This window comes from Vanessa cardui, chromosome 10 (assembly GCF_905220365.1).
Source record: "Vanessa cardui chromosome 10, ilVanCard2.1, whole genome shotgun sequence".
NCBI classification, from domain to species: domain Eukaryota; kingdom Metazoa; phylum Arthropoda; class Insecta; order Lepidoptera; family Nymphalidae; genus Vanessa; species Vanessa cardui.
The window spans coordinates 1193181-1207609 of record NC_061132.1 but is presented as its reverse complement, the minus strand read 5'-3'; the positions used below and the strand labels follow the sequence as shown (position 1 = coordinate 1207609).

The 14429-nt window shown below is 33.0% G+C and overlaps 2 protein-coding genes across 2 annotated transcripts in view; one reads left to right on the top strand and one right to left on the bottom strand.

Moving 5' to 3' along the window:
- Positions 1-7428, top strand: part of LOC124532727 (bicaudal D-related protein homolog) — a 103089-nt gene extending 95661 nt beyond the window's left edge. The window contains exons 7-9 of the mRNA XM_047107770.1: positions 4964-5116; positions 5604-5708; positions 6674-7428. Of these exons, the coding sequence (XP_046963726.1) occupies positions 4964-5116; positions 5604-5708; positions 6674-6802 (387 nt within the window). The 3' untranslated portion in view covers positions 6803-7428. The remainder of the gene's footprint in view (positions 1-4963; positions 5117-5603; positions 5709-6673) is intronic.
- A 5418-nt stretch (positions 7429-12846) lies between these two features.
- On the bottom strand, positions 12847-13989 carry LOC124533228. The gene is made up of 2 exons (XM_047108427.1): positions 13453-13989; positions 12847-12979 (listed from the first exon to the last, which is right to left on the bottom strand). Exons 1-2 carry the CDS (start codon positions 13952-13954, stop codon positions 12882-12884), a joined length of 600 nt encoding a protein of 199 aa, XP_046964383.1. The 5' UTR covers positions 13955-13989; the 3' UTR covers positions 12847-12881.
- Positions 13990-14429: the final 440 nt, after the last annotated feature.

The following is a 14429-nucleotide window of genomic DNA, read 5'->3' as shown; positions in this document are numbered from 1 at the left end:
AATAAACATAATTCATAATCCAATCGATACTAATAATACACCGGGAAACAGAAACCGCATTTATTTGTTAACATATTTCTGTTAAATACGAATCATTACAAATTTTTAAATTCAACGATAGACTTTTTTTAATTGTTTTTACATTAAACAGTTCATAGAAAACACATTTTAAAGCGACTTCTTACCAAACGGCATAAACAATATCAATAAAATATTTAGTATATAAAATATAATTTTAGTAGTGAAAATTAATTTTAATAGCATAATTTCACGTTTATTTTGCAATCTATTTCACAAATGTTGGCAACATTTAGCGAAAAGTATGTTGAAAGTTGAAGAAACATCTATTATTTAGCATTTGGTCTGTGTTGCCTTGTATAAGAAATTATTTTACCAGCCTGGGCATGATCCACTGCTGGAATCTTTACTTCGACACAAATTAAGTGCTTAGAAACAACAACAACAACAGTCTGCACATTTTCCCACTGCTGTGTTAAGGCCTCCTTCCTCTCCCTTTGAGGAGAAGGCTTGGAACTTATTCCAACACACAGTTCCAATGCGGTTTGGTGTAAATTAAGAGCTTATTCCGTCACATACAAGCGACATACCAATACATGGAGATTCAGTACATTCTTTAACCACCAATGACGGTAATTAAAATACAAAAGATGTAAGCACAAGGACATAAAAGAAAAAGTTAATCGGGCTTACTATTTTCGACTTAGAATCATTTTTAGTAACTAATAAATCTTTGCATTCAAAAAAAATGTTATTATACTATTCATAATTTGGTCTGCAGCTTCAAGGAGGTTGCATCGAAAACAAACTCTTTGTTTCAACAAAACACTAGCGTATATAACTTCTACAAAGATATTTATAAGACGCCACGGAGTACAATCAATAACAATATTTTCTTTCCCACAATCGTAATAAAAAACTAAAATATAAAAAGATAATGATTATATTGGCGTTATATCGTAACAATGGCTGTAGTTATTTTAACCGTTGCTTGCTTCGAATCGATGTGGAACACCATTGTTCGCGGTATTACCACGGTTATTTCGATACCGTTTACTCGTAATCGGTGTAAATTGGTTTCGATACATCGATTTTTTTTATACAATGATTGATTGATATATTCGCGACGCTTTGATTGAATTTTGTGCGTCAACGCACTTATAATACGACACAACTTAGATGTAGCATCAACAAATTCATTTAAACCGATAACTGGCGATTTATACAACCAATAGAAATAGCTCCCTATCGCGCCATTCGACGCTATTCGTCGCTATAGTTTCTCGAGTCAGTTCAACGCGAGAAGGCAAGGGCATATAAATGTACATATCAAATTGACGAATACATTAGATCATATAATAATCGAGTTATTACGTTTGTGTAAAGATCACATTCACATAAGAAATAAATATTGATAATTTGGGATAGCGTACTTAATTCGGATGTAATCGGTTTTACGAATTTTGCCGACACTACATCTAAGTTATGTCGTACTATACTTGTTTCTTTGACAGTTAAAAACAGTAAAAAATTAAATTCTTATTAATTTCAAATATTTTTATAAAAAACCAATGGACTTCAAACTAGGTACCCTAAATTGAAGGAAGTTAGTAATTAAAATACAAGTTTCGTAGTAGCCGCTTGTCATGGTATGGGCATGCTATGCGGAGGAATGAAGGCCACGTTGTGAGGAAGGTCTTGAGCATGGACGTGGATGGATATAGAGGAAGGGGACGACCAAAGAGACGATAGATGTTGTGAAAGACGATATGGCTGACAAGATGACGTCAGACAGAGAAGTATGGGAGAAGAAGACATCCTGCACCGACTCCAAGTAAAATTGTGATAAGGACAGGAGGATGTTAATGATATGTTGTCCTTGTATGATGTCATTAACGGGTTTATTTGCCTATAATTGCCTAAGTAGTTTGTACTTGTGCTTATCAACAAACTCTCATTATAATTACGAATATTCCCTGTCATCGATATTTCATTAGCATCCTGAATGCTGGTCATATGATTGTCATGTCTCAGAAAACTTCTCCATTCTCTGGTCTTCATCTGACGGCGTCAGTTGAGCGCCATTGAACTATACGTTTAAGATAATAGAGAATTGGGCGTCTATGTGTGCACTTATACTAGTTTTTTATGTAGGTAAAAAGTAGGCATATGGCCCACCTAATGTTAGATAAGTGGTCTTCACCGCCCTGAGACTTATATGTAACCTTTCCTTACATCACAGCTATGCATCGCCAACCTTGGGATCTATGTAATGTCTCTCGTGCTTGAGTAAGATTACCTCACTCACCTTTCAAACCGGAACATAAAAATATTTAAAGTATTGCTGTTAGAATATCTGATTAATAATCGTATGTATATAATTATGTACGTTGGCTAGGACTACTTAGTAATGGTCTCTTTGAAGAAATTGGATTAGATATATTAGGAAGTTATTAAAAAGTAAAGTAACATCCACTGCTGGGCTAAAGGCTCCTCACTTTGGGGAGCAGGTTATAAGCAACCAACATGCTTCAATGCGGATTGGTATATGGCAAAAGTTCCTTGAAATTAGACACATGCAGGTTTCCTCAAAATGTTTTCCTCTACAACCGAACACGAGATGAATTATAAACACAAATTGGACAAATTTAAGCTAATGAAATGCACGCGTTCTAACCACTAGGCTATCTACGATCTACTACCGTATTATAATATTAATCATGATAGAACTATACTAACACAAACAAAATGAAAACTACTAAGTTCTTTTTTAATTTTCGAAGCGGTTTACCTAAAAATACAGTAATTATCTTAGATTTTAAGATACGTATTGTAATTTGGGATTGAATACAAAATTATTATTATTATTTTCACACGATATTCTGCGTCTATTTTTTTAACAATTAAACCCAAAGTAAATTCCAATTAACCTTTGTTATTTTTCCCACATTTGGAAAGGTTACCTTGGCAAATAAACTTATTTTTATCTAATATTAGTTGTACGTTTTTTTGAAAAGGATATGATGACCACATATTCGCCCACAGTGGAAACTACATATACATTTATCTTGATCTAAATATTGGACCCAATTAACTTTAGCCATATTTAAAAAACGAAGGCTTTTGGTTAATTTTAATAATCTATGCGAATATTTTATTTAGATTGGCAACATTAATTCGTGTAGTTTACCTGTTAAATACGCATTTTCCCATAAATATAGAAACAAGTTGTGAATATAGTATACGTTACTTTGTTATATTTGATTACAATAATAAAAACTACTTGCTACGTCAATAATCTATAATCTAAAACCGGTTGAACCAGCACTATTATATGTATAATAATATTATATACTATTTAAAACCATGTACATCTTCTGTCATAGAGTTTAATATATATTTTTAAGCAATATAAATTAAGATGTCTCTGTTTTTTTATTGATAAATAGTTTTAAGATTTACATCTGTAATGAATTCATAATTTTAACAAGCCTTCATTCGAAACCAACACAATTGAGTTGTTATGAAAATAAAAGTAAGCGTTCAAAATCGAAGGCCAACTATTTGCGGATTTCTTTTAAGTATCGCATAACCGTGACAGATGCCTGCAACTTGATAAAGACCATCTGAGTTAATTTTATATACACAGACGCTGAATTTGCATTAAATAACTTCTACATACCGTAATAAAAATATAATAACTACGACTTATTACTGTAACTACCTTTACTGTTTATCTAGAAAATAGAAAAGCGTTGAGTTGAAATAAATAGCATGGACATCATTTTTTTTATGGTATAGGTTGGCGGACGAGCGTATGGGCCACCTGATGGTAAGTGGTCACGATCACCCATAGACAATAAAGCTGTTAGAAATATTAATTATTCCTTACATCATCAATGTGCCACCAGCCTTGGGAACTAAAATCCTATGTCCTTTGTGCCTGCGCCTTGTGTCTGTAGTTACACTGGCTCACTCACCCTTCAAACCGGAACACAACAATACTGAGTGCTGTTATTTGGCGGTAGAATAACTAATGAGTGGGTGGTACCTACCCAGACGGGCTTGCACAAAGCCCTACCAAGTTAGTATATATCTTAGTTACAAGGTTGGCGGCGCATTGACAATGGAAGGAATTGTTAAATAAAATGACGACGCCTATGGGTGTTGGACCCATGGACACGCTCGCAGCTATGAAATGAAATAAAAAAAATAACGTACACAGATTAATAGAAACAAATGATAAAAATTATATAATATTTGTATTAAATTAATACAACAATATTACTTTTAAGTTTGGTCCTACTTTTTATGTTGTTTTAGTAAATTGGATAGAGTGTATATATTCTACATTATTATTATTTTTTGTAATGGAAGAACGAGCCATTCTAACACAAATACTAGTCCTTGGTATAGAACAAACCCTAGAGTTTATTCTTAAACTGTTATAAGTAGATTAAGTATTGATTACATAAATGTTTGTCGTGTAACGTAAACGACAAACATTTTTTTTAATTCATTTAAGATATTTATAAGTAACTAGCAGCTTCACTAGCATCACTTGGAGTTCAAGCTAGCTGCAAATGAAATTTCATAACAATTAATTCAGCGGTTTGACCTTGAAAATGCAATAGATAAACATAGTTACTTTCGCATTTATATAATTAGTAAATCAAATCAAAATAAACTTTATTCAAGTAGGCTTTTACTAGCACTTTTTATTTATTTTTATTATTTTACAATTAAGTGAAGTTACCACCGGTTCGGAAAGTAGATTCTACCGAGAAGAACCAGTAAGAAACTCAGTAGTTACTCTTTTTTTTACATATAAAAAATACAAACTCATGTTAGTTAAATACAGTTATTTAAATTAATTAACTCATCGAGTGATTACGTTTATACGTTATTAAATGTAAATACTAATTGCATTTTTCTTTCATTACAGCTATCAGTAGCAGAGGTTGAACTCCGCGCGGCCGCTGAAGAGAGGGATAAACTCCTTAACGACGCCAATTACAACAGCCTTCAGAACGACGAAGCCGTCACGAAGGCCAGGCAAGAGAGGGACGAGGCTATCGAAAGAAAGAAGGCCGTGGAGGTAAGACTACCGGATACACGTCTAGCGAAAAATTCGCGTGAACTTGGAGAATAAACTTGGCACAATTTGTGAAAGCATGGAAATCTTTTAGACGATTTCGTTTTCTATTGTGAGGTACCGTGTAATTGTTTGACAAAGTTTGGATACACAATAAATGATTGCATATAATTCGTATGATGTTGTAATAAACAGATATGTTATTAACGCGCAAAAAGTGAAGACTAGAAAACGTCCTAATTGGGACGTTTGCCTTTAGTTAATGTTTTCCTTCACCCCTAAGCTTGAGCATAATTATAAACTTGCCTCTATTACTATTCCATAATATAATTAAAAATAAAATAACAAACACATTAAAACAGCGTAACATTGTAATTCGGTTGTGAACATTTCAACAATGCGATACGAAATGGCCGCACACTGCTAGCAAAGTCATTAGTATTATTTCGTATAAAATCACTTCACTAAGCTATAACTTTGTACTTTCCAGGTGGCACTGGCGAAGACCAGGGTTGAGCTGATGCAGGCCAACAGCCAGCTGTACGAGGCTGTCCGGCAGAAGATCGATCTTGGACAGCAACTGGAACAGTGGCAGGTAAGATATCACAAAGCCACAATTTTTACTTCGTCTTCACAGCGAACTACCTTTGATAAATGCCTTAAATTAATTTGAATATCATATGTATTTAATTACGATGATAAAATAGTATTATAATAGTCATTGCATTTCCTGTAGGCTCTGTACATTTATTTGTACACAGTTGTTTAATTTAAAAAAAATGTTGCCGCTCTTTTTGTTACCTTCCGAATTCGACTAATTCTCCTCGACTGATTAATATTGTAAATTACTAGCGGACCTAACAGGCATTTTAAGTCCAATCGAATTGTATTTAATAGTTAAAATAAAGGAAACTTCTAGAACACTAGAATAATAAGGCGTTAACGTTCAAAATTTATCTAAAAAACAATATCTGCTTATCTACTTACAAAGCATTAGAAAGGTTTTATAACAATACGAATGATATCGGTATAGTCGATCTCAAATATGGGTGTGAGCAAAGTAAATAGGGATTAATTTAAAAAAATATATATACAACATATAAATATAGTATAGAAATACGATCTTTATAATTAGTATTTAATGTCAAAGTAGTGTCATTAGTCTGATTTACTAAAGTAAAGTAAAGTAAAGTAACAGTCTGTACATTTCCCACTGCTGAGATAAGGCCTCCTCTTCTATTAAGGAGAGGGTTTGGAACATATTCCACCACGCTGTTCCAATGCGGGTTGGTGGAATGCACATGTGGCAGAATTTCGATGAAATTAGACACATGCAGGTTTCCTCACGATGTTTTCCTTCACCGCCGAGCACGAGATAAATTATAAACACAATTAAGCACATATATATAGTGGTGCTTGCCTGGGTTTGAACCCGCATTCATCGGTTAAGATGTACGCGTTCTGACCACTGGGCCATCTCAGCTCTGATTTACTACGTAAGAGTATATGTGTGGAGTTAGCAACGTATCAACAAGTAACACGTGTGTCCGGCGCTTACAGATGGACATGCAAGAGCTCATCGACGAACAGATGAAGAGCAAGCTGACGTCACAGGAGAAGCGCCGCAAGCTGCCCGCGCCGCCCGCCCCTACACGGACCTCTCGCCTTCTCGGATTTTTTCAGCGGTGATCTGCCGCGCCCCGCCCCCCCAAGCCATAGCCTGGAACAGCGCCCCCATCGTGCATCTATTTATTATGAAGCCCGTCGTGCCCGCCGCACTGAGCATGCTGACGCCGCTGTACAAAGGTAACCTCTCGTCCCTGGCTGTGGCCGCCGCCTTCCTGGGATGGAGCCTCGTTCTATTTTCAAAACCGTGTGACGTGTACACGTTTGCAGTGATAGTTAGTGTCCTAGTTAGTTTGTTGATAGTTTACGTGTAATTTTTAATGTTTTGCTGAGTTTTATTTAGGTAATGAGATTCGTAGGTTACCGCACCGTGGCTGATTTGTGTTTTGTCTTCGATTTGGGCATTCCGTACAAAATTTAATTTAAAATTAAGAAGTATAGCATTCCTTTTTTAAAATCACTTTATATGGTATGGCATATGGGCGGATCCAGGAGTTCACACACAAACTAGTTTTAATATTTCGAAATACCGATAAACGAATTATGTAAATAATCACACGAAACGAAACGCCATTAATTGTACTAACCTATATTTTAGCCAATCCCCCATTTTCTTAATTTACGTCAGCCATCTTGTTAATTTTAAGTGCCTTTGAGTATGAAACTCTACTCCAAAAAAAATATGTGATTAAAAAAAATAATTGAACTTAATAAAATAATCGTATTTATATATCAAGTGACAGGATAAAAAACACTTTTACATATAGCAACATTAAAAAAGTATTAAGGTCCAATTTAAGTACATATCTGTAAAAATATATTAAAAAATCAATTAGAGCCGTTGAATAATTCGATATTTAAATATAATCTATTTTATTATAATAGACATCACTATTTTATATTCGAACTTATTCTGTATTTGGAATATTTTAAAATATATATTTAATAAATCGAAACAAATATGAGAGTACAAGTAAGTGCATCTCTTTTAATTACCGACATTACTTGAAACATAATTGGGAAAAAGTAGTAGGTAACTTTCTTAAACTGTCCCTGAGAAAAATGACTTTGTCAAATTCATACACAAATTTTATATTTATAATAGATATAAAACAATAATCTTTATTGTCGCTTGAAGTATTGTACCTATATTTGTATCAATATTCTGTATACACTGCTTAAAGGCATATACTATGAATTCTTTATTATATTTCTTACATTATTTCATATTACACATAATAAGAGCACAATAAACAGCTAAAGCTATCTGAGAAAAGAAAAGAATGTTTTAAATTTAATTAAAAATAATGAAGTATTGTTTGATACAAATTTTTCATGCACTTATTCTTTCCCTTTCTCTTGTAGCTTTGTCTCGACTTATATAATATAATTATTTAAAACGAATTAAATCTATATATAAGCAGTTATAGTACGACACAACATAGATGTAGCATCGGCAAATTCAATAAAACCAATTACTGATAAATGCTTAAATATGAATCAACAATATTAAATGCTTAAATATATATATACAAATATGAACTAAAACTAGTTACTGTATAAATCTTGACCGCGTGGAATGGTGGCAAGAATGCTAGCAGCATTACTGATGATTTAACCAATAAAATCAGCTTCCTATCGCGCCATTCGACGCTATTCGTCGCTATAGATTCTCGCGTCAGTTCAACCCGAGAAAACAAGTGTATGTATGTCGACGTGTCAAATTGACGAATATATTCGGTCATATGATTACAAGTTATTACGTTTGTGCAAAGATCATATTCACATAAGAAATAAATATTGATAATTTGGGATAGCGTACTTAATTCGGATGTGGTCGGTTTTACGAATTTTGCCGATGTTACATCTAAATCATATCGTACTATACATATTTATTATAGTTGAGAAACCAGATTGTGACGAAATTCCCGTAAAGCTATCATGACAATTGAATTAAAAAAAATAAAACAGTCAATTATGTCAAGATGATAAAAAAAAAAAACAAAATTTAAAAATCGAATTCGCAAAATAAAACATTTTTGGCGGCTAGACCGACTTAACACTTAAACATTTTGTAAATAACACTTATTTTAGTAGTAGATCACTAAAAGTGAAATTATTAGTGCACTTCGAAAACTAAACGCGAAAGTAGAGTTAATAATTGTTCACTGAATACATTAATAGCCATATTATTAACAATAATTAATATATAATAACGATCTGCTGCAATCTTAGATTTAAAGTAATTATCAATATTATTAATATCTAATATATTAATTCATTTTTCACAATATATTTTAAATTAGTGTCCGAGTGCCTTAAATGGATTTAAAAATGTTATTTGTCGTCTTGTATACCGTTTACAAAAAAAATCGATAACTATACTATGAATTAATTTATATAAATGCTTAATTTCCATTATGGCTCTTAAAATGTTTAATAACAAAATGCCTTTGTAAGTGCCTTAAAATATAATAGAAAACAATCGTTTGAAAAAAATGTTTCCCACGAATTATTTCCAAATTGTGCAATATTATAGAAAAAAATCTATATAAGTATGTGTAATTATATAAGTGATATATTTGCTTGCAATATACATACTATTAATATTGTATTGTAATAGATGTTCCGTTGATAAATTATAATGCTGCAGCTACACATGTTTCGTTATAAAAGCAGTTGTGATTGTTTGTGTGACTTAACATTAGAACGCTTGACACATTTTCACAACAAACATTGTTAGAGCCGGCAAACATCTTGACAGCTACCGTTAAATACGCCGTTTGTTTTAATAGTTGCGTCGAGTGATCCAAACCTCCAAAGCCAAGCTCTGTCATTGGTCGATTTGAATGGAGTAACACTATTCCGAGCTCGTGATTGGTAGATTCAGACGATCATTTTTGAACTGACCAATGTTTTGTCGTACATGCATAAACTATTAAACTATAAAATGTTCAAGATATTTGCCCGGCACACTAATACGCTCAAAGGAACGTCGGTTAACAAAAAAAACTATCAAATATCCCTTTAAAGAGCTGTTGTAAATTGCTTTAAAGTTTGATTCATATTATAAACGTACGTAGCAAACACAATCCTGTTTTCCACTAGCACACATACAGACATCAATTGCACACATCTTATATATGTCTATGCAATAACAAATGACGATCGTTAGTGTAGCGACACACACACAGACTCAGATCAGACATCGTCCGATAGAAATCCTCAATGCTTTTTTTCGACCGCGCTGTGCGTATACTTGGGAGTCTGTCGATGTCTATAATACGAATACCAAGAATTTTATTAATACTAGCAAATTTTTTGCTATTTTGTATGTTTTATATGTCAATAATCCTTTATCGATCACCTGCAATTAGATAATCTATATTATAAATGTGTAGTAACTCTGTCGCTGAAACAATTTGATAAAATTTGGTGCGAAGTAACTTGAACTCCAATAAAGGACATGTACAACACGGCTACTTTTTTGCCTGACAAATGACAACCAACACGCTAAAACGCGAGCAAAACCGCGACTAATAGTAAGCTTATAAGTCTATTTTGCTGCGTGCTTTTATATATGAACCGACTTACAGACAAAGCTAGACCGTACATGCGTGTAGTCTCACACACACAACTGAGGAGCAAACTTTATATCGCTCTGTTTTTGCGCTCGCAAAAATGTATGTGTGTGTATATAAGAGATTGTTCTGTTGTGTGTGCACAGATAGCTTATCAAAAATAGTAAATCATTAAACAGTTCGCTGTATGACTTCTATGAAAGTTTATTCTTTGAACACTCACATATACAGGCCTAGCGTGTATTTTAGCTCATAAAATTATAAATTTCTTAATATAATAATTTGTAATGCATTTTATGGTTTGAGATTTTTTTTTAAATTGAGACTGAAGTCATGAGAAATTTACAATGGTATTATTTTATTATGCTATTTTTTTTTATTTAGTCTAGCAACACTATGAATTATAATTATTTTTAAATGTGATCTATCAAGTATTTATTGTTTATTTTATCGAATGAAATCATAATACACATATCTTAAATAATTTTACGAAATAAATAATTATACAAATAGATATTTCTATAAGCACAAATTTGCGTATTAATCTTCATACATTCCATTTGTATGTAATTTTTTTTAAATACCGTATTTACAACAGTTGTAAAACCTCTTTACTATTAATTGGGAACATTAAACACACGATCCATATAATATAGGCATCTCGCATAAGTACTTAAATATTGTAACTTAATTTTAGACCTAATGATGACTAGTTTGTATTTACATTATAAAGAATTATGTGAAATTATTAATGAAATAAATAAATTGAGAATTTATATTTTTGTTTTACTATTTTTTAATAAAACCGTATCTAAAGGTAAAGTGTAAAGGTATGTATTTGTATAATCTTAAAGTTACAAAGATATACATTTAAAACTTAAAACTACCCGACTGCCAGCGAACCCACTACCTACCTAACTACCACTCCGCGATCCGACTTTAAACGGCTGCAATAAGAGTATATATTTCTTTTAGGTTACAGAACAAACATATGAGCCGGTCCAATGATAGCAACCTTCCCCAGGTTGCTATCATTGGACCGGCTCTTTTATTGGACCGCCTAATTTTTTCAATAAATAAAATTTTAACAAAAAGAAAAACCGACTTCAAACAAAACACTATTTTAAAACAAATAAAAATGTACTAAAAAGTAATAAAAATAATTGCATATTTAACATATTTTTTAGAGTCCTCCTAGGTAAAATGAAATGAAAAATATTAGACTACTTAAAAGTCGATTTACGATTATATAACGTAGTTACAGTTATTGTTATATTTGGAGCCGGTGTATGTAGCCATTTTTATTTGTTTTAAAATACTGTTTTGTTTGAAGTCGGTTTTTCTTTTTGTTAAAATTTTATTTATTTTTTGATTTTAAGTGAAGCTGATGTAGACTAACTAATTTATCTTAATATGGATAGATCAAGCTTGCTGTTTATATGAATCAGAAACTACTTCGGGGACAATTTCAAAAGAAACTTTCGAATAAAACAAAAATAGACTTTCGAAAATGCGGCTTTAATACGTCATGCGGCATAATCTACAAGGTACCACCCTCGAAAGAACTGTAATCGACCTCAGTAAAAAAACTTTGCAAAAGAGCTATTCGTATGATATGTCGTACATCATATGACATCACATCATATACACAAAATTTGATTAAAGACAGTAAGAAATTCTGCCCGAAATCGCACCCTAACTGTAAGCCGTTTAGGAGTTCCGTCAATACATAGTATAAAACAAAGTCGCTTTCTCTGTCCCTATATCTTTAAAACTACGCAACGGATTTTGATGCGGTTTTTTTTTAATAGATCGTGTAATTCAAGGGGAAGGTTTGTGTATATAAGAAATGAACAATATAGTAAAGAAACACTGACAATTTTAGAAGTTTGCAATGTCGTAAATAAACAAATTCTTTAGTATATTTAGTATCAGTATTGGTCGCTAGTTGATTATAATATTCGATTATGACAATTACATGAACATAACCAAGTTCCGGAAGGTGATTCAAATATCCAAGTAACCCATAAATAAAAGATTCGACCGAGTATTGCTAACGTGCTCCTCAGAATTGTTCCGTTCCCTCCCGTTCCCTTAATTTGTCATTGATCCTATGCTCAGAACCTTGCCAAACTTTCACCAAACTACCCTTAAAATATATCCTTTATAATAAAAAAAGAATCATCAAAATAGTGCCAACCAATTTCGAGTTATTCACCTATTTATCGCGCACAGACATAATGCAAATTTAAGACTTATGTCGTTTTCATACAGATACCATCATCGGAAAAAAATAAAATTAAAATGGGACCCCACGGGAAGCAGTACCTTTCAAACAAAAAAAAAAATATCAAAATCGGTCCACCCAGTAAAAAGTTATGAGGTAACAAACATAAAAAAAAAACACCTGTACCAGTGGCGACCGTGATATAAAAACCAAGCCATCAACAGACTGATGTAAATAACATTGTATTTATTTATGTTAGATTATTGTAATAGATCAGGATAGCTAATTTATCTGCTCTTCAATTCAATTCAATTTTTTATATTTATGGCCTCTGTCAATAGGTTGACAATTCTGCCAGTGTCAGGGTTGAAAAATACACGTGGTTGCTTAATACAGCTCTTTCTCGTTCTGCCCAATGACCAGTAGCACGATCTAAAACAAATAGGACATCACAATATAATACACCAACACCCACTAAGATACAAAATAATAAAACTACCTACATAGATATACTTATTATATAAATAATATATACTTAAACTAACTCAGAGTTTGATATTATATCTTTCAATATACTTAAATAAAATAGTTATAATAGAAATTTCTGAAGATGACAAAATGCAGGACATGTTGAAAGGGCGAGGAAAAGTAGGAGGAAGAAGATCATACAATGAAATAGGAAATCTGGTGCAATCAAAGAAAATATGTTCAACAGTACCCTCATCAAGGTCATATTCACATAAGGAGTGGTCCCGAACCCTGATCTTTGATAAAAAAATGGGGGCTGCAGTTATGACCAAGACGCAATCGAATTATTGTAGAAGTAGAAAATTTAGAGCATTGACGAAACTTAAAGAACCAGGGTTTTAATGGAATATCAGGTTGCAAACTGCCATAGAATTTACCTTTAACATGACGGGAACAGTTCCATACCTCACTCCACTGCTTATTCAAATCAATTTTAGCGAGAGAACGTAAATCTTGGGCAAAGCAATTAGCATAAGTCTCCGTACCATTACGAATAGACCACTTAGCACATATGTCAGCCTGTTCATTGCCAGAAATCCCGGAGTGGCCAGGAATCCACGCAAGGGCTACCTCAATTCCAGCAGAGTGACACTTAAAAAGAAGTTCCCGAGTTTTGAGGTTAATAGGGTGAACATTTCTAGAACGTAACGGAAATTTTAAAATATCCTCTAAACAACTGCGACTATCTGTAAAAATTATGGTTTTATTAAGGTTGTGTGATTCTATCAGGGATACAGCTTCATAAATAGCTATTGTTTCTCCAGAAAAAACAGATATCCTGGGTGAGCATTTAAAACTAAGAGTCAGCTTCATGTCAGGAACCCATACAGCTGAACCCACAGGGGCATCTGTAGATAGTTTGGAGGCGTCTGTAAACATAGTTCGCCACCCGGGAAACTGTTCGTTTAAGAGTTCTTTAATCCGAAAGTTGGCTCCAGGATCTTCTTTGTTAATACCAAAACATGTAATTACATTGGGCCTAAAAGCAAGTGCATCAAAAGGGACAGCAAACAAAGGATTACCAGGAAATTGAAAAAGAGGAGATGTTGCAATAAATTTTTCATAACTTTTAAAAAGACAAGGAACTTCTTTATGATCCCAGTAAGAAGAAGATGAAACATAGTTTGAAAGGTGACGAAGAGAAGTAAGTAATGGGTGGCAAGAATTTTGAAAAGCTTTGTAGAGAAATCTATCACAAAGATATTGTCTACGAAGAAATAAGGGAGGATCCAGACATTCTACTTGGAGAGCTTTGGTGGGCGAAGACTTCATAGCACCACAAATGATGCGGAGACACTTAGCTTGAATTTTGTCCCAATCGGCTAAAGCAGATTTATTACACGGTTCAAGCAAA